This window comes from Miniopterus schreibersii (genome assembly GCF_964146895.1).
Source record: "Miniopterus schreibersii genome assembly, chromosome: 2".
Taxonomy (NCBI): domain Eukaryota; kingdom Metazoa; phylum Chordata; class Mammalia; order Chiroptera; family Miniopteridae; genus Miniopterus; species Miniopterus schreibersii.
The window spans coordinates 133,607,771-133,629,582 of record NC_138102.1 but is presented as its reverse complement, the minus strand read 5'-3'; the positions used below and the strand labels follow the sequence as shown (position 1 = coordinate 133,629,582).

At 35.5% G+C, this 21,812-nt stretch overlaps 1 protein-coding gene across 5 annotated transcripts in view; it reads left to right on the top strand.

Annotated features, from left to right (window-relative positions):
• Window positions 1–202: 202 nt before the first annotated feature.
• MON2 (MON2 homolog, regulator of endosome-to-Golgi trafficking) overlaps window positions 203–21,812 on the top strand; it is a 90,290-nt gene continuing 68,680 nt past the window's right edge. For 2 of the 5 annotated variants that reach the window (XM_081129435.1, XM_081129434.1), the window contains exons 1-2: window positions 238–749; window positions 13,950–14,013. In XM_081129435.1, the coding sequence (XP_080985561.1) occupies window positions 639–749; window positions 13,950–14,013 (175 nt within the window). In that variant the 5' untranslated portion in view covers window positions 238–638. Of the gene's footprint in view, window positions 750–13,949; window positions 14,014–18,898; window positions 18,979–21,812 lie in introns of all 5 variants that reach the window. The other 3 variants (XM_081129437.1, XR_013998250.1, XM_081129436.1) reach the window with 3 other exon arrangements.

The window sequence follows — 21,812 nt, the reverse complement described above, 5'->3', positions numbered from 1 at the left end:
GCCTGTCACCGAAAAGGAAGAAAATCCTGGGGTGGAAAACCGAGAGCTAAGCCTATTCCGAGGCAGGCGCCCCCGCCCGGAACTAAGCTTGCCCCGAGCGTGGCCACGCCCCCTGGTTACGCCTGGCCACGCCCCTGGCCACGCCCTGCCTGCGGCTCGCCGGCCCGGGTTGGCCACGGCGGGGGTGGTGGCCGTGGTGCCCGGAAGTGCTGCTGACGTGTCCCCGCCGCGCTCGGAATTGTGGGCGATTCGGCTAATGGCGTCGGAGAATCTGCTGGGTTTGGGGAGCCGGCGCTGAAGCTTCTGGCCAGGCTGGCTTGTGGCGACCCGTGTGGCTGGGCCCACGCGGCAGCGGGAGGAACCTGCCGGCTCAGGGGGCTCCTCGGCCGGAGCCGGCGGGGCCTAGCGGGGCGGGGCGCGCCGCGGAGTGGAGCCGGGGGAGTTGCGTGGAGGCTGCGGGAGGCACTCGGGCTCTCTCGGGGTTGGCAGTCCAGGCCCAGCCGAGTCCGCGCGGAGCCCAAGAGGCGGGCTGCGGGAGGACCGGAGGCGCCTCGAGAGAGCTGCCTGTCGCCCCAAGGAGCTGACAGCGCCGGAGTTCGTTTGCGCCGCTCAGAAATTGGCTTGGAACTAGGTGGATCATGTCCGGCACCAACAGCCCCGAAGCGGTGAAGAAGCTCCTGGAGAATATGCAGAGCGACTTAAGGGCCTTGTCCCTGGAATGCAAGAAGAAATTTCCACCTGTCAAGGAGGTAAGCTTCGGGCGACGTCGGGGGAAGGCTCGGGGAGCTTGCCGGTGCCGGTGAGACCCCGTGCTCCACAGCCATCCTCCAGCCCGCTCTCATTTTCATTTGGCCGTCACCTGTCCCGATTTGCGAGTCGGTGGGTTATTCCACAAACGCTTTCTATAGTTTCTTTGGAGAGGTGTGAGGCGCTTTGATTTTCTAGGCTCTCCTGTACTTCGGAGTTAGTCATGAAGTTCGCGGCGTGAGCCGCATCAGCCCTTTCTGGCCTCGCCTTTTCTGGCCTTTTTCAAACTCGGAAAAGCCAAGCCAGAACGGAAAAATTTATGTTTGTCGCTTCTAACAGCTAATATTCATCGTGCGGTGAAATCTGTGCTCCTCGCCTTTATGGTATATATCACTCAATTGGAAGTAGCATTTCTTATGTTGTCATGCAGCTTAAACTGTGTCAGTTCATGAAGTATTAACAAATTATCCAGAGACACGTAACTTACGACATGTATTGAAGACCCACCATGACCATGTTAAACCTTGTTCTGAAGTGGGAAGTTTGTGCTAGGAATACATCTTAACCTCTTTGAACTTCACTTTTATTTCAGACGTAAAATAGGGCTAAAGGGTGGATTTATTAGATCATGATGGGAAAGTTGTCAGAGCAAAAAGGGTATTATTAAAGAGGCTCATATTATTGAATGTATACAAATTAAATTCTCCAAATGTTTCCTGAATTGAAATTTTTAACATTTAGTTATTATTGGCTCTTTCTCTTAAGGTGCCATTTAATCTCTCTTAAACTTTTCAAAACGCTGCTTAATTTCTTTCATTTCTAAATAAGATATTTCAGTGATATTTTTGTCAAAGCAATGATTTTATTTTTATGTCTATTTAATGTAGTATGGTATACCTGCAGTCTTATTTACTAATTGCCCTAAACGTTCACCAAGGAATTTTGAAATATTTTCATAATTATATAAATGTTTTGTCTTTATTGTTGTAAAAATTCTGTAGTTAGAACTTTCGATTTTAGGCTTCCAAGGAACCTTACGTTTGGATTTTAGGCTTCCAAGGAACCTTAACTTTTCTCTAAGAGCTTTGGTCTCATCAGTCTTTAACAAACACCATCTCGTATTTTCTTAATAAAGTAAGCAAATATTAATGAAGGAAACAAGATGTACCACTTTTGGAAAGATGACCGTTATTGTATGTTTTATTTCAGATATTCAGTAGTTTATTTCAATGTCACTTTTTATTTTTTCTCTATCATCTAATGTTGAAAGTAATCACAATATTAAAAATTAGGTTGTTCCAATTGTAAGAGAAACGCTCTTAGAAAATGTCAAATCCAATTTTATAATTTTAACAATAATTTATAGAACTAACTGTTCTTATAATTTATATAAAAACTGTGATTCCTCTATATTGTAGGCCTCTAGCTTGAGAATTTAGTTTCCATTTATTACATTATTACTATTGGAAAGCACATTCAGAGTTCCAAATAGGTAACTTACAAAGTTCTAGAACTTAATTCATTTCTAATCTAGGAACTTGAACATTGGCTAAAGAGATATTTAGTAATTGCACCTAGTCTTTGAGGCAGTGGTGAAAGTAAATGTGATTATCTCTGATACATAATTTCCTATATAGTACACACTCTGTAATAATTTGTTGAATGTAAGAACTTTGATTCCTTAACCAGTGGTACTTCTATTGTACTTAAGACCCTACTTTAGGAATTGAAAAATGACTGTCACAAGTTTAAAGCAAGAATGAAGTAATTAGCTTAATAGTGATGATTATTTAGGAGGGAAGCTTGACTTTTAAGATATTTTGGTTGAATTAAATTTTTCCTGGAATTTAATAGCAGTTTTGACTTTTGTTCTTTAAGGAACTGATGTCTTTAGTTTTGTTTGTTTTGGGGGGGCAGTGCTTGATAGGCCCTAAGACAAAGTCTTTCTATGTATAAGAAGCATTTCCATCCGTATACTAGTTCACTAGTTTCCATTCTCCCAGTATCTTCACAGTATTATCTGAAAATACTTGTTCTGACTAGTCTGCTCAAGAACTTAATCCAATACAGTTCTAATTTCATATGTTTTTTGGAAGAGATGTATCCTTCCCCAATACTTAAGGTAGAATGAAGTGAGGCATACTATATTTAATCTTTAAGTTTTTAGTAATTTCTACTTAAATATATATATAGCCAAGCTATATATATATTTAAATTAACGATATATATATTTAAATTAACTTGGCTATATATATATTTAAATGTATATATATAAGTATATATATATATTTAAATTAACGATAAGATGGATTTTTTAAAGATTCCAACTGATAGAAAAACAGGAGAAAAGAACATTGATAAAGATAGTGCCTTATTTACTGCTATTACTTATCTTTGGATTTTCTACATAGTTTTCTCCATCTTAATTATTTTCATTTATAAATCTATCCTTTGCATATTAAATAGTTTTTATAGTGGTTATAATTTTATTTTGTCATTTTCTAATAAGGGGATTAGTTAAATAATAACAGCAATATGTTCCTTCCCCTTTCCCCCCCCTGCTTATTTTTCTTAGTCCTTAAATGTAAATGTTCATACTTCAACAGTATAACTTTTTTTTTAGCACAAGTTACCATGACAGGATTTTCCCTTTAGCCAGCTCTTTGGGGACTGAGGCCCAAGTCATTTTGCTCTTCTGGTAGGGAGATCTGATTTTCAGGCCCTTATGACAGTGGAGAATGAGGGCTGGATAATGTTGTTTTTTCCCCACGTTGATTTTATTCAGATTCTTATTTGGAAGAAGAGAAAAGCATTAGTTACTGACCTGTTCAAATCCCAAAATAAGCCTATTTTACCTATGATGAAATTGAATTCACTCAGTTTATAAATGACAGAGCAGGGAATTAAACCAGAGTTTAAACCCAGAGATTCAACCCAGACTCCGTGCCCTATTTCTGTTCCTCCACGCTGCCCCTTCAGGTCGAAATTATGTTCAACAAAGGAAAAAAAGTCTCATAGTCAAATTATGTGATTCCAGTTACAATGAATTATGGGGTCACTTAAGCAAACTTTTGATGTCCTGCTTGCTCCCAGGCTGTCAGTTCAGAAAGACTCTCTGGTCTGTTCCCATGAGGTGTATTCCGATGTTGGGAGCCCGTGACGTGTCTGGACATGGTCCACCACCTGAGGGTCTGAAGTCAAGTACATGACCCTCCCCACAAGTTCCCATGAGGAGCTTAGATAAAGAAATTACCAAGGTCTAGGTTCACGCAGGAGGCAGGATGTTTACTCTGAAAGAGTGTTCATGCAGCTTTGAAGGAACTACTTTGTATCACCCTCACCTCAGTACCAGTTGTTTGTTACTCACTATACAATAAAGGTGTTGAAGCCATTTGGGGCTGCTCCTCGCCAGAGGGCAGTCCTCCTGATCCCATAACTTTGTCTGTCTCTTTCACTCCCACCGCTGGAACTCAGGTTGGCTTGTTTTTCAGGCTGGTTCCTGACATTCCAAGATGGTCTTCTCATGGGCCCTGCTTTAATCCCACTGATGTCTGCGCAACTTTCATTTTTGTCTCCTCTTGTAGTTGGCATCCATCCACCCAGTTATACTGATAGACGTGGAATCGCTATGTCCATATATTCCATAATTTTACTCTCACTTGATACTTTAGCTTAAGCATTTTCTATATATACGAGTGTTTCTTATTATCATTTTAAGGAATGTATTATCTTTCATCACAGTCCATGCATCATAATTTACTTAACAACTTCCAGAATACGTGCTTCCAATTTCTTCTTGCTGGTATTGATGATGTTGCTAATTAACATCTTCATACACAGCTTTTTCTCCCTTACAAGTATTGACTCTTAAAGGGAAAAAAAGCCTTCGTATGTTTTGAAAGTAACTACTGGAATCCATAAAGCAGTATTTACATCCTCGAAATACGGTTGTGTATAAGCTGCAGAATTCCCACCTTGTTGCAAGCAAGGAGGAAGGTTTGGGACATGGATTTTATCAGCTCTCCCTTTTGAAGAGACCTTTGAAAACTGTTCAATGGCATTTGGGCAATTCCATTTTCTTCTTTTAAATATTGTGTTACAGGAGTTTGAGGTCAAAATGGTTCACTTTTATGTAGATAATTAGGTCCTCATAATGGGAAATCCAGGAGGTAAGACAGAGTGACCCTCCTCTCACCCCACTTCAGTCCCTTACAAACCAGTGCTTTCATATATTACAGTGCCCCTTGAATAACTATCCATTCAATTTAAAACTCAATCCCAAAGCAAAGAGAGAGCCATTTCTGTTTAAATGCAGTACATCAGACATAGCAAATATGACACTCCAAATCAGAAAGACTATGAACAATTTCACCCACACTTAAAAACATCTTTTTGTTGTTGTAATTGAGTTTTTTGGGGGTGACATTGGTTAACAAAACCATACAGGTTTCAAGTGAGGGCTGAATAATGTTTACATTACCTGTTTTGATTTAGTATTTTGTAATGTACTATGGTTTTTTTCTGTTGACTTGGTCACAGAAATTTGTATGTTACAAGCAATTGTGTTCTTTCTCTCAGAAGCATAATAGGATAAATTCATGTTTTATATACTGAAATAAATTAGTTTTCATATTTTACTCAAAAAAACTTGCCAACAGTAGTCAGAACAATATGACAAGTGTGGAAAGCAGTTATAAGTCATTTTGATAAAGACTTGCTTTCTATATAATGCAAGTTTAGACAATTGTGTGAACAGACAAGTAGCCTTTGTTTTTGACTGTGCTCTTTGTTTTTGTGCTGCTGACTTTATTCCAGAAAAAGTACATTAGAATCCTAAGGTCTCATTAAATTGATTTTTTAATAAATATTTTAGATGTTAATTTCAAGAATAATATAAGCAGTAACTTTTCACTAGGACTTCGAAACTTTTACTACCTTATTGCAGTACTCTAAGAGCTTTTTATAGTGACAGTTCTTAAAAAAGCTTTTGATTAGTCTTTAACATGTTTTATATATTCATGGAAGTTAGTACCAAAGCCACGAAATTTATTGTTAAAGTATAAAACATAATAGTTTATTTTTTACTAAATTTTTGACCATTGTATTTCTACTGTCATGTAGAAAATGGATAGAGAGCAGAGATCAGTGAAAACACCCTTTCGTCAAGAAGAATGTATTGATCATCTTTCTAGCACTGTGATTTGGTGACACAGAAGAAATAAAGGACATTACCCCTGGCCTATAAACCAAAAAGGAAGACATAGTTCAAAAATAGAATTATTTTCTTTTTTTTAACATAAGTACAGCTTATTTTCAACCATATACAAAATATTGGGTTTTGTTATTACTGTTATACTTTAATAAAATTTTGTTAATTTCCTTAAGTGTAAGGCATTGCAGGAAATACAGAACTGAATGAGAGACTGCCTTTATTTTCATGAAGTTAACTTAAGGTTGAGTAAAACATTGTCTTTCCACTAGGCTGGGGACTTTACATCTGTGACTCTGTTGCAACATGCCATTTCACTTTCACATAGAAGGAAACTATGGTTTAGAAAGGTTCAGTAACTTGCATAGGTAGTAAGCAAAGCTAGAAAGTGGAAGAATTGGGATGTGAGTCATCTCTAAGTCCCCTCCTTTTCCCCATTATATATCATGCTGCACATGCCTTTAAAACATACTTAACTTGTTTTTATCGTCGTTCCCATTTGTACGTCTTGACAAATAGTCATTCTTTCCATCTTGGAATTCTGCCATTTTGACTCTTGTAATGCTCTCCTTTCCTGTTTCCTCCCTCTGTCAGTATTCCTCTCCTTTTCTTTACATATAAGCGTACCTCAAGTTGTGTCTTCAGTCCTCATCTTGGTTCATGCTCATCCCTTTGCACTGTCATCTACTCCCATTGCTTTTGGCCTTACCACAATGCTGATGGTAAATTTACCTCACCAACTCTGCAGTCTTTACTGAGTTAAGACCTGTGTTTCCAATCTCTCACATACTTCAGGTGGAACTTGTAATGATTTTCCTTAAAACTTGGCCTTTTCCCCATTTCACTTGTTCTGTTAATGGCATTTATCACTGTTGCTTACCTTAATCCTATTTAGCTCTTTTCTCTTCTGCAGCTCTCCTTTATTCATTGCCAACTGTCCCTTTCATCTCCAAATTCTAACATACCTCACCTTTTTTTTTTTACTTTGTCAGCTATTATTATAGTTCCAGGTTTCAGTCATATGCCTGGCTTTTAATATGCATTAATGGCACCAAAGACAAACCATTCTAAATGTTTTCATCTGATTAATATACTTAAACAGCTAAAAAGTATTTTGGCTACTCAGTATTTATAGAACTCCCTAGCATAGCATTTAAGATCCTCTTGATCTTCCCAGCCTTCCTTTCTAACTTCATTACTGTCATCTTTTTCTTCACACACCTTTATACTTCAGCCAAACTGTATTGCTGCTCTTTATTCTCCAGGCATGCCCTACTGCTTTCTTCTTCCGTGCTATGGCTTCTGAGGTTCCTTTTGCTGGCCTGGAATCACCTGCTCACATCTTTTTAAAATAAAAATCCTGCCTTTCATTTAACCCCACTTTAAATAGTTGCTCATCCATTTGTTGCATGAACGAACCAACTTTGCAGATAATTTTCTGATTTCTTCTTCATTCCCTTACTCATGAAATAATTTTTGAATACCTGTTGCGTGCCATGTACTACTAATTAGCTGCTGGAGCAAACACAGTTGCAGCTCCTGCCCAGGATTTTCAAGCTAATAAGTTTTCCTCTGCTTTCTTAACTTTCATTTAAGCTTATTTTATGTTATTTCCATGTAAGTCTTATATTTTTACCTTCTGTTATAGCTATTTTAGTATTCTTTTCTTTTCTAAAAAGCTCTGTAAGGGTCAGTTTTGCATCTTGTTTATCCTGCTATCCACCATAGTGCAAAACATCTGTATATCTAGAAGGTGTTAAGTAGACACTTGTCAGAAATTAAATTTTAAGAAGGAGAGGAGGGGAGAAAAAGGAAAGGGATGCCATGCTTATATAGCATACCACATATACAAAGATATTTTTTTAGATTTCCACATGTAATGTGGACCTCTGTCTTTCATTTGCTGTTATAAGCAAATTTTTTTGCTTCCTAGAAGCCAGAGTTGGTTTTTGTTTTGCTTTGTTTTGTTTTGAGTCCAGAGGTTTTGAATAGGATGTCATTAGGTAAATATTTTTCAAGGCCTTGGGATTGTAGACGAATTGCATTTTACAGTAGAAAATCTTATTGGTTTCAATGCAGCAATTGTTTTATGAGCATAATGTCCTCGAGGGAGTGTTCTAGCTCTGTTAAGTATTCCCAAGTGTGGGCTTGCCTTTAGGTGTTTTGATTTTACCTGCCATCTAAAATCATAAGTCTGCAGGCAGCATCATACTTCACTGGTGTCACATGAATACATTTTTCTACCCAAGTTGACATTAAAATAAGGTTTACATTTCTTCTTTAGCTCTTGTTTCATGCTATGTCTTCTGAATAATTAATTTAGTCCTTTGGTAAATTTGTTCTAATTTTCAGGCTCTATTCTCATAGATGTTGTGGGGAAAAAAAGTATATTTTAAAAAAACTAAACATAGCTTTGGTGAAGGGAAGCAGCATTTAATTTTTATGTATACATAAGTGTATTCATAGTTCTAGTAGTAGACATTTGTTAATTCCCTTCATAGCCTTCATTCCCTCTTGCTTCGTTCCATGGTAGGCTATACTCTTTCTTCATTTTCAACACTTTGGATTTAAATGCATTAATCTCGTTTCCTGCTCCAGGCTACCTCAATTATTTTGATCTAATTTAAGCCCTTCATTTCTGTTCTTCCTTTCTCCCCTTCATTTCTGCCCAAGTCACATAATGCCAGTGAGTGCTCCTAGAAAAGGAAAGTTTCTTTTTTCTTCCTTAAGAGCTATGGCAAGAGTCCCTTTCTCTCCTTCTAGATAGTGTCATATAAAATGGTGAGATGTAGAATGGCTACAACTATTTTTATTGTCAAGATTGGAAGCAGCCTGAGGATGAACCTACCCATGGAACAGCAGAGAACCAAGAGAATGGCAGAGAAATGAAACTGCAGCTCTGATGGCATTGGGAACCTGGATCAAATTTTCTCAGGATTTTTCAATTGGTGGGCAGTAAAGCCTCTCCATTTAGAAATTTCCACTTGTTTGTTTAGAAACATTTATTATGTAGCTACTGTATGCTAGGCACTGTCATAGGCTTTAGTTATATGGCGAGATGAGTGAAATATGTTTTTTTATCCCCATGGGACATGCAGCTAGAATGGAGAAGGAGATATGTAATGAAATGAATGGGCTGAAATGTTACGGGTACAAACCATAGAGAACCCATAAGATGGAAAGTCTTTTCAGTAGTTGCTGTAGAAAAAAGTGATGGGAGAAATGGTTTCTGTCACTTGCTATGGTTCTCTAAGAGTGCCCAAATCAGAAGAACCTGTACCATCAGTCTACAGCTATCTTCATGTTTTTAGCAGTGGAAAACATAATTTTCCACATTAAGTTAGTGTTAATTTGTATTTAATTTGTGAATTTGTTGGCTTTGTAATTTTTTTTTTTTTTAATATATCTTTATTGATTTCAGAGAGAGGAAAGGAGAGAGAGAGAGAGAGAGAGAAACATCAATGATGAGTCATTGATCGGCTGCTTCCTGCACGCCCCCTACTGGGGATGGAGCCCGAAACCCGGGCATGTGCCCTGACTAGGAATCGAACCCCGATCGCTTGGATCCCAGGTCAACGCTCAACTGGTGAGCCATGCCCGGCCGGGCTTTGTAGTTTAAGAGCTGTAAAAATAGTTTATCTTTTAATCCTTATCTGAGGATATTTTTTCCATTGCTTTTTCAGAGAGAGTGTAAGGGGGAGAGAGAGAAAAACATCAATGTGAGAGAGACACATCGATTGGTTGCCTCTCGTACTTGCCCTGACCAGGACCCGGAACCAAGCCTGCAACTGAGGTATACGTGCCCTTGGTTGGATTTGAACCCAGGACCCTTCAGTCTGTGGGCCAGTGCTTTAACCACTGAGCCAAACTGGCCAGGGCTAAAGAGTTTATTTTAAGTTGTATCTATACAAACTTAAATTTGTCAGTGACTGGGGAGGTCCATGAGAATTTTTATATTTAAAAGATGTACACTACTCAATTTTGAGAAACATTGATAGTGGTGTGTGCTGGGAACCATTGAATTGTGACAGTGGATGGATAGAGGACAGGATTGTAAATATAAAAATCTTTTAGTTTAGGTTGATAATGAGAAGTTAGGAGTGGGATTTGAGAAGAAAAGGAATACAAGATATGTTCACTACATAGCCTTGTGGCTGGTTAGATTTGTGAGATGAGGGTGAAACCTCGGATGTCTAGTCATTGATGTCTGGATGGATGTTGGTGCTGCTCAGAAAGAGAAATTATGGGAAGAAGAAGCAGTTTTTTTCTGGGGCTGAGGTGAAAGTTGGGGTGTGTGTGTAAGAGACAGAGATGACATTTGTTTTGAATATCTTGAATTTAAGATGTCTTTTAAACATCTATGTTATAAATTTCTGTAGTTTTGGAGACAGGTAAGGGATAGGAATATGATTTAGGAATCATAATTTAGAAAGTTGAAACCATGGACTTGTGAGATTGCCCAGGAAGATTTTATTGAATGAGAAGTGAGGTCAGGGATATTCTATGTGGTCTTGGAATTGGAATCAGCATTCTCTCCTATCTCTGCTTTTCTGTGTCTCTAGCCTCCATATTCAGAATCCCTGATGAGTGTGTCTGTTTTGGTAAGCAAAGGGCATTGAGAAAGAGAAAAAATATTTGTCAAGAGATTAATTTTAAGAGTAACAAGTATTAAGTGCTGCCGTGTATTTAGGACTTTTGGCTCTCTTTCCCAACTCAGAGATTGCCCTCAGGAATAGCGATTTAAACTATCCATCTTAACCTTAGTCATCTCTATCCAAGTCTGCAATATCTGGCACTTTTTTTTGTCAATGAGGGCCAATTCAGAAGAAATAACTGTGTTTACAATTGCATAGTTCCCCTATGAGTGTACAAGGTACCTGATCAGATTAGGGGATATTTTTAAAGCAAGAAGTTAAAGACTCTTCTTCTCATAGATAAGGCTTGACAAATAGAAGGAAATCTGAGTCTGAATACTTCCATTTATACAGATTACTCTGGAAGAAGTGGGCTAGGCCTAGGTATGAAGTAAGACTGCAGTAGTTAGGGGGACCTTGATCTATAGGTATTGTCAATAAACATTGATAGTGAAACTTTCCAGCAACACAGTGTGCCTATTGATAATACTATGTTACAGTTTTAAATTTGACAGTTAGAATATGGATGTAAAAAATGAGGAGCTATGAGATAGGTCTAATTATATCTAAGGCTACAAACAGTCCTTGAGTAATTTCTTGAATTTAGGAATGAAAATACCAGTTATATATCTTTTAAAACACTTACTACTTTGGAACTACTTAAAGAAACCAAACAATCCGTTATCCTCTTCCTTATCATGTATATGTATAAAAATATTTGTTAAACATTATATACTTATTTATAACTTGATTTATTTATACTTATTTATGACACATAAATGAGTCCACTCTTCTTATCTTAGGAAATCAAAATAGTGTCTGGCAAATTTGACACCTTTTACTGGCATCTAGCATGCTCTAGGACTGATTTTTGGGAACTGTTAGGATTTGGAAAGGTCATGCTGACTAGAATTCAGAAAGTCAGGACAAATTACATTAGAATGTATGATGGTTCAGTTTGATCAAGCTCTTTTGACTGAAGTGGAATGAAATACTGAATTTGAGCATATGCAGGGTACATAGGGCCATAGTGAGGTTGAGGAGAGGTTGAACATTTGAAAATGATGATGGACGAAATCTCATTGACCACAGATTAATTTCAATTGGCCCAATAAGAAATGTACCCAAAAGATTTTGAGATGGAATGTGTGAGTATAATAAAGTATGCATAATAATTTCAGGATTCTTTAATTTTTACAGTAGTAAATTTGCCGTTTTGTACATCTTCACAGTACATCCAGAATCTGACTACTTTTTATTCTCAATCACTGTCACCTCTGGCCTATCCACCACATCTCTTGCTTATATTATTACAATAGCCTCCTAAATATTGCTGCCTGTTGAAATCACCTAAAGATTTTAAAAATTCTTATACCTGCCTCCTACTGGCAGTCATTCTGATGGAGTGGGTTGCAATTTGGGCATCAAGAGTTTTTTTTTAAGCTTCTAGTGTTTCTAATATGCATGGCTCCAAATAATCAGAAAATCAGTACTCTTTTTCTGAAAGTAGTTCCTTTATTTTTTTAAATTTATTTTAAATAGTCCCTTTATTTTTACTATATTTTTCTGCAAGTAGCCTTCGTTTTTTAATTTGGGACATTTCCACTTAAAATTATTAAGTCCTAAGTGTGTCCATTAGGCTTCTCAGTTGTGAGCAATGAAAACTGAGTCTGGTTGAGTTAAGCAAAAATGACATTGAATGGCTCACAACATTCGTAGAAGGCTGGATGGAGCCAGCTTTAGAAAAAGTACAGGGACAAAGGGAGACTAAACGGCTAGAGCCATAGCAAAATATGGCAGTGAGGTCATTACTACTGTCTCTGCTGAACAGTGACTGGATGCCTCAGATTGCACTACTGGTTGCGCTGACCACTTCATGCCACCACTGGCTCTGCTGCCGTCACTGCTCTTGGAAAGTACATGTCACCTCCACTATGGCCGTCATCAGAAAGAATTCTCTCTTGTCTCTCTGCTTTTCTATGCTACTAGTCTCCATATGGTAGGTGCGTGTATAAGATAAGTGTAGGCAGCCAGGGCATGTGGGAAAGTAAGTACATATCTGGCATTTTCAGTTTTTAATAGTGGAACATAGGCTCTATCTTGCATCAAAACTCATGAAGTTGTGAATTCTCCAAACACAGGCAAGGGCTTTATATGGTTGGAAACCAACAAAATGACAGAGGTCTATGTTATATATTTTATGCATTAATTCACTGGTCCTCAAACTAAGAACCCATAGGACATGGTGTTCTTCCACAATTATTCTTAAACATTTAGAGCATGCTACCACTTGTCCTTTAGCAAGTAGTAAGAAATAACAATATATGAGCAAGTAGAAGGCAAATTAATAGGGAAACTTGGGACATATAACTATTTATATATTATTTTTAGAGATGTGGAGACCAGTATAAGTGGAAAATAGGCATGTTTCTTGATAGTTAAAATATTCTGAGTTTCTATGATGGAAGTTATATATCAATATTATATGTTAACATTGTCCAATAGAAATACATTGTGGGCCACAAGTGTAATCCATATATATAATTTTAAACTGCATTAAAAAATAAAAAATTTAATTTTAATCATTTATATTATTTAACCCAATATGTTCCAAATATTGTCACTTCAGCATTCAATACAAATATTTAAGGGATAGTTTACATTTTTTACTTTTTTTACATTTTGTATCATACTAAATCTTCAAAAATCTAATGGGTATTTTAAACTTAGAACACAGGTTATTTCAGACTAGCCACTTATAATGTGCTTAATAGATACATGTAGTCGATGGCTACAATATTGGACATCACAGTTCTGTGGCATTGTATAAAATGCTATATGATTTCCAAGTACCGCTAGCTAAAGATACTTACGATGAAGTGTTTTGGACACTATGAAAACTGAATGGGTGTTTAAAAAAATGTAACCTAAAAGTAATAACAAGTGCTTGGTTATCCATTCTTTTCTAATCCAAAACAGTTTTACTTGATATTGCAGTGTTTTGGCATTTTTATGGTGGGGAGGGAGGTGTGAAATATGGAAGAAAAACCTAATTTTGTTTTTGTCTATTATTTTTTATTTTCTGAACATTGAAATTCGTGAGGAATTAGGATATTCCAGATGTGCCTTAAGGTAGAGAAAGGTAACATGCTGTAGTGCAGAGCTTGCACGTGAATAATTAAATTAATCATATTTTATTACATTATATATATCACTGCTAGGCTTTATCTGAAGTTTTGAAAATAAAAAACAATAGTGACTGAGTCTGTGCTCTAGATTTTATCTATCATATATGATTTCTTTTCCCTAGATTCATGTTGATAGTAAGTTTTGTGTTCTAATTATTTTTATTCTTGCAGGCTGCTGAATCAGGAATAATAAAAGTTAAAACAATAGCTGCACGAAACACCGAAATTTTGGCAGGTAATTTTTTGCATTAAAAATTCAACAATTAATGAAAACTTGACTAATAGAAGTAGAAGCTTAAAAAACAAAAAGTTTTCTGTAGCATAAAGTTCCTAACTTATTAACTGGGTTCCTCAGAGATGAATGCTATAAAATTCTCTGAAATCAAAAAATGTGAAACTACTAACTCCTCAAAGGCAGGGTTTTTCGTACTCATCTTCCCATCCTCCACCTTTTGCCAGTCACCTGAGACACACCTTACCCCAACGGGACATCCAGTGCATATTGGTTACATTGAATTGAGTGGTAGATTGGTTCTCAGTACACCTTCTCAGATCTACTTTATCTTTAAACAAGTCATAATGTAGTTTTATAATAAATTTAGTGGCACTATATGAGTTTTCAGTCCTGAAACTAAGACAGTATAGTCATGAAGAAAAAATGGGAGTGGGGTGGAAGAAAGAAAACAAGTGTTTTCTAACATTCTCTTGATTGAACCTGGTGTTCAAGAAGGGATTTCAAGAATTTCTTTTTGGCACCATTTTGATACAGTCTACTTCTTCTTTTTCTTGGTACCTTTCTGTTCTTGCCTCAGTAATAAACATGGAAAAGAAGGAAACTGGCGTTTCTGAGAATTTGTTACTTGTCAGCTTTTTGTGCCACTCTGTCTTATATAAGACAACCTTGTGGGGAAATATTCCTGTTTTCTAGTAGAGCAAGTTGAGATGCAAAGAGATTAAGTACTTGCCTATGATCACATGATAAGTGGTTAAACCAGATTAAAATCCGGGGATGTTCAGAGCCACCACATTCTTCCTACTGCAGTGTGCTGCCATGGCATTGTGAGGTTTCCGTGCCGGCTACCCCTCCCCAGTGTTCCCCAGTTGCTGCTGGTTGTTCCTTCAGTCTGCTTTTCCAGTTCCAGTAGTGCTATTGGTCTCAGCTAGTTATAGAAGAAAAGCAGTCCTATTAAGCTAATTTACACAAAGTCTAGATACTAGTAAGGAATCTCTTTAACTCTCATAAATCTCTTTCCTTTTTTTTTTCTTTTAAAAGGATACCAGTAAATCTCTGCTTGGTGGAATTTCAGAGTATTACAAAATGAAAAGAAGACTTTTGGGAACAGTTAAGGGTGGGAGGCTAGAGTAGATTTCACTTAGGTTTGCCAGCTTTGCTGGAAATTTGCCCTTAGGGCTAGCTCTCTAAGTTACATCTGTTTCTCACAGCCTCTTCTCTGATTTTGAACATTCTGTCCAGACAATAGTTTTATTATATTATCCACAGTGTTAAATAATGCTCTGTGCATGTTGAGAAAGGGGTATAGTGAAAGTGATGGGAAAAGGCAAAGGTATTTATTGTTGGATTGGGAGGGTGGGCAAGTGGATTTTGGGAGATGCATGTTGGGTAGATTAGTTACTGTGAGAAAATTAATGTTTAAAGATGAATTATGACCTGGATATTTTTAAGTTGGAGACATCATAGGCCAATCATATTAGAATATCATGGCAAATATTTACTTTTGCTACTGTCATTGCTGATATTATGGTAAGTCCTTAATTATTCTCCAATAATAAAATTTTTCATTGGGTCTGTAGTTGATCGAAGATATTTTATAGATTTTCAGACCACTGTCATCTTAAAAAATCAAAGGCTCCTAAGAACAAGGAGATCTTAAATTCATCAATATATAGTTTCTAATCTACTTAGTACAGAGTACAGTTAATACTGAGAAAAAAATTTAGTTGATTTTTTTTATTTCTTGAGAACTGTTTACTTCTCTGTAGTCTGAGGGACTATAGGTTACTATGTTTATGCTGTAATGGATGTTAAAGATATCATACAATTGAGAGTCTTAGATGAGATACTGAATTCTCAGAGATCTCTACATATTCAAAAAACAAATGTTTGCTATAAAAATCAGAACCATTAATTAGAATAAGTCTGATTAATGATACTCAGCATAAATTTCTAGCCAACTTAAGTTTTCTTAGATTTATTTTCCAAGAGACGATTACATTGAAGAATAAATCTTTGCTTTACATCTCCTCTTCTTTTAAGCATCCTCCTTTAATGTTTATTTTTCTTTGTTTTCACTGCTGTCATGAATGCTGACATAAATGGGAATGCTATGCCAGGTAATGTCAGCATTGATTCAAATATACAGGTCATTTTCTCAAAATTTTCTTTTTCTTCAAAGATAAAACTCCATAAATGAGAGATAGCAACATAAAGTTTTTCATTTACAAGGCCAAATGCCTTAATCTTGTATTTGACTACCATGTTACAAATTGTTTTTATTATCCCAGCTTACAATATACTTTTTGCTATACAAAAAGTACACGAACAGGGAATCTGCTTTTTGAATAAAAAATTTGTTTTGAAACAAGGAAATCAATGGAGTTGTGCTATCTTTTAAAATTGTTTATTTAACCCCTACACAAAAACATGACAATTATGTCTACCTATGGTGGCTTTCAGCTACTGTCAGTATACATGTAGAATTTTTATGTAGATAATCATTATGTATGATTTGTGTTCTTTTCTCACACAATTTCTCTCACCTTTTTTATTTCTACATGGTCTTATTACTAAAAGGTCTCTAGTTTAAGTATTTTGAGTAAATATACTTTGGAATTTTCCCCCCAGCATTAAAAGGTAAATTATCTGCTGATTTTATTTAGTATATTCTATCTTATCAATACATATACTTGTGATATTTCATAAACATTTATAGACTATATCATACAACATATTCTTAGTAGGAAATAATTATGTAAGAATCACCAGGGGAGATACAAAGATGGTTAATACAATTAACCTACAATCTGGATGGAAATACAAGAAATATACTTGAACAGTATGTTTGAGCCAGCCATGCTGTTTAGCTTACTTGCTTTTTGAAGTCTTGTGCCAGAAATTTTTCCTTCCAGATGACATACTTCCTGAGGTCAGGCTAAATATCTTATTCTTCCTTATATTGCTAGTAGTTAGTACATTACTTGTGAAGTAGTAAGCCCTCATTAAATGTAGGCTAATGCTTGAGTCACTCCAAAAATGCAAATAAGTCTCTTAGCGCTGCTTCTAGTATGTTTTCCTACCTCTCTTTAATTTTACGTTATGATTATTTGAGCACATAAATTTTGTCTTATGTAGTTCATGTCAGCCTTATAACAGAGTAATGAAAGAGACAGACCCTAAACAGAGAATTCTAGTACTGTGTGGTAAATACCAAGATAGAAGTATAGACAGGCTTGTTACGGGAACATAGGAAAGGCGTATCTGAAGGTGAGAGTCTTGAAGCCTGAAAAGGAGATAGCCAGGCAAATAAGGTATAGAAGAGGAAAGTAAAGGAGATAAATACATGAGGTATAAAACAGCTTTGTGCTTACTTCAGCAGCACATATACTAAAATTGGAATGATACAGAGATTAGCATGGCCCAGAGCAAGGATGACATGCAAATTTGTGAAGTGTTCCATATCTAAAAACAAGAAACAAAACAAAACAAAAAACCAGCTTGGTCTATTTGCATACACTTTTCAAGTATTGCCAATGTGTGACATCCTGAGCAGCTTGATGGAAAGAGTTTGAATCAGGGAAGTGACACATTCATGTTTATATTTTTATATAAATTAGTCTGACAGCAATTCAGAAGATATGTTTCAGTGTACCATCAGTAAGGCAGAGATGTGTTAGCGTATTCCTATAATCCAGGCTAGAAGACACAGGGGGCTATAACTAATGCCCTGCTCACAATTTGACTTAACAGGCCAGAGTTTCTCTACAATATAGTATGTTCTTATTTATTATATTTTCCTTGAGTTTTTAAAAAAATTTTTATCCTGCCTTTTATTATATTATAAATACTTTGATGACATCTTTTCTCATTTTTTAAAGTTGCTCTGTAATATTTCAGCAAGTAATTATAGTTTATTTAACCATTCCTCTATGTTAGGCATGTTTTAATATTTAGAATTTTTTAAAGATTAATTTCTAGAAATGAAATTGTTAAAGGGTGTGAACATGTTCTTGGAATTTGTCACCACACTGCTTTCTGAAAAGATAAAACTTTATGCCTTTACTACCAATATGTGAGTGTATTTTTAAAACATTCTTGCCAGATTATTATTTTTTTAAAATCTTTCTGGTAATTGAACAGGTAAATGACTTCTCATTTTAATTGACATTTCTTTTTAATGTTGAAAATTTTTCTCTGAATATATTAAATTATTTTATATTTTATATTTATTTGAGTTTTTGTGTCTTTTTTATCAAATTCTTTGAGCTGTTTATATAGCAAAACTATTAAATTCCCATCATGTGTATATCATGTTTTCTGCAAGTCATTTACCTTTTAATTTTTTACCTAGATCCTTTTTATTATTACATAACTTAATTTTATGATTTGTAGCTCTCCACTTAGGAAGCCCTTCTCTTACCACATAGTTGATAGTCAGTTTTTATTTTTTTCTAGTTTTCCTGCAGTTTGACTTTTTCTTAATAACATATGGGATGGCATGATGACCTAGATTTTATTTTATTTTGCAAAATTACTAAATGTACCTACATCATTTGCTCAATAATCCTTCCCTTTCAGTAATGTACTTCTAATATGAAACTGCCCATACTTTTATTTGTCCTTCAATTTTTGAATTATTTAAAACATTTTCAGACCTTTTGAACGATTAAAATTTTTTTTTAATGTTAGGAATATCAGTCTTTTCCCTAAGTACATATTAAGGGGTTTGAGGATAGCAATTGTTTCCACATCACATTTTATTTCTTTCATAAGAATTATAATTTGTTATTTAATGACCATTAAAATTTATCATAATAAAACTTTTATTTAGCCCCTGTTAATGTGATTCATAGTGGGGTATCCTAGTTTAATTCTTTTCTTCCAGGATAAAAACTGCAATTATGCAGTGAAACTCTCAGAGCAAGGAAACCCCTAGGATATGGGGACCTGCTGGACCTCTTTCAGGTGTGTGAAAGTGCATCATTTGATCTCACAGTTACAAAATTTGGAAATAAAATATATTTATTAAACACGCAGTGTTATTCTATTAAAAGAATTATGCTTATTAAGAGACTTAGGTAGAAAATAATCTTTTTTTAAACCCCCAAAAGCTATTCGAATAAATATTAATGGAAATTGAAATAGAGAATTTTGGTCAAAAAGAGTTGACCTTTTCATTTTTTCCTGGACTAATAAATAAATGGTTAAAGTAAGATAGATGTTCTTTATATTGTACAGCCTTTTTCCCATGTGATTTCCGGGGACTATAGCAATAAAGTTTTTATATAAAACTACACTTAAATAGTAAGACATTCAAATTATTGTACATAAAAGGAAAGCAATTATCTCTCATATAGAATAGTAAGATTAATTTCTGCTTCTTAGGTCATCTGTCACTTTTTTAAAAGAAGAAAAAAAATCAGTAGCTTTTTTTCCCTGGTGATCATTATCTTACTGCATTGTGATCTGGATATGTGGGATATGTTTTGTTTTTCACATTATACATCAAGAGACAGAATAGATCAATAGGGTTTTTTTTTTGTTGATCATCTATTCTGTATAAAACAGAAACTTCCCTTTCGACCATTATATTCTCATATAAACTGGAAGGGAAAAAAGTGGGAAGGAGACAAGAGGTAGATGCTTGATTCCTTTGAGTTACATTAAAATGAAGTTTTTAAAAAATTATTTTTATTACTATCTTAAGTTTATCTCAGCTTGATAGACCTGGTTAATTGATGACATGTGTATATCATTTCATTATAACTCACCTTATTTTATTCATTCGAAGATGCACAGCTTTTTCACATTTTAATACTCCCCAGATTGGTATGAACCATACAGTTGATGGCATCTAAGAATCACTGTGGGCCAGGTAGTGTTGTAGTTGGTGTGTTTTTTTTTCAGGGCATGTGTGAACTTACTTACAGTTCTTATTAACACATCTGTTATGTGCATTGCTGATACCACATTAAGTTTAATTGTTTTTTAAAATGTCACCTTAGTTATTGTACAGAAACTTTCTGTTAATGTATTATGGTAAGTGAAAAAAGCACCAGCATCAAAACATGGGTGTCATTGGTTTAAAAGATCTGAGATAGTAGTGAAGTACTCTTTCAAAAAATGAGGCATCTTCAGTGCTCTTGATGGCCTAGAGGATGAATTTGTAAGGAAAAATTTGAGTGACTAGTAAGCACTGTATCATAGTTTAAATGGCACTGATTTTCTTTCTTGTGATATTATGGTTGTGCCTTAAAATCATTGTCATTAGCAAGTCTATGAAAGTACATTGTTTTTCCTATGAAGAGAGGATCCCTTTCCTTCATTTATCTGAAGAGTTGAGGCACACAACTTTAAAGTGCAAATCATTGGTTCTTCTTAGATTCTTTTAACTCCTTTCCTTCCATTTGTATTAAGTACTGTTTGCTTTAAAGAGTGGCAACATAATGTTGTGGGGAAAATAGTGAACCAGGTGTTAGAAGACAGATTTTCAAATTCTGCCTATACCACATACTTACTTGTTGCTTGGGCCAGGTCATGCCCTTATAAACTCTATTTGATTATTGTGATACTCAAATGAGAGACACATGTTAACATCATAAAAATTATAAGTGCAACTTGTTACTATTGAAATTTTATTTGCCTGAACAACATTTAATAATTAGAAATGTTCAGCAGAGTTAGGTGTAGCCTCATATATGGCAGGATATTTACTGCTTCAGAGCTTTATTGTCATCTTTTAAGAATTCATATAAATATTTTGAAACATTGTTACGGAATATGTATGTCTCTGGATTTGAATCAAAACCTTTATACACAAAGCAAGCAAGGAAGTAAGGCAAGGGAGCCCTTTTGGAAACTGCTCTTCGCAAGGCATATTTGCCATCTCTCAGCAGTTCTAGCTCACTAATCACTGAGGGGCTTTATAGAGCAGAGTGTAAGAAATTGTAGTCTTTACTTACCATACCACAAAAGGAGCTTTGGGAGCAGAAATGTAGGGGTTTAAACGATAAAATTCATGTTAACGTTGGTTTTCTCCTTATAATGGTTATTCTGGATGACTTTCTCACAATTTCTTTTTGCAAAACTTATTAAAATTCAGATTGGTATGTCTTTATTACAAGTCTTACCTCAAAAAATAATTGATGTGTATAGTACCCTTAAAAGCATATACCAACCACATATATCTAATGTGCTCTTAATACAGAATTTCACGTTATTTATCCACATTCCCCAAGGATGACAAACCTGTCTTATTCATCTTTGTGTAGCCATTCAGTGTGTATTTATTTAATTTCATTTTATAAATTGAATTATACGTAATTCAGTTGATGCATTTTCTAACCTTTTACATTTTTGTTGCCACTTTAAAACTTCTGAAGGAATTGGGTTGGTAGAAGGAGTTAAATTAAGATTTGGAATTACAGCATACTCATCCAATTTGAAGTAATGTTTCATTAATAAGAGGAGTAATGTTACTGTTTTTAATGAGCTTATTTCTTGAAGAAATTAGGGCTTTGTAAATGCAAGGCATATAATATAATTATAGAGAGTTTCTAACATTCAGAAGTATGGTGGGATGATGTGTATGGTATTTTAAGTTACTTCTGCTCTGTAATATGAATTTTTATTCATGTTTTCCCTTCTACACTATTGAGGCAGGATAGAACTGAGAAGATGACCTTAAAGAGTATAGCAGCAGAAGAGCCAAAGGATAGAGTATCAGGAGAAAGGCATGGCAAAGCTGTACTTAAGGGATGTAGTTTAGATACGAGTTTGTAGCATCTATTTGAAGTATT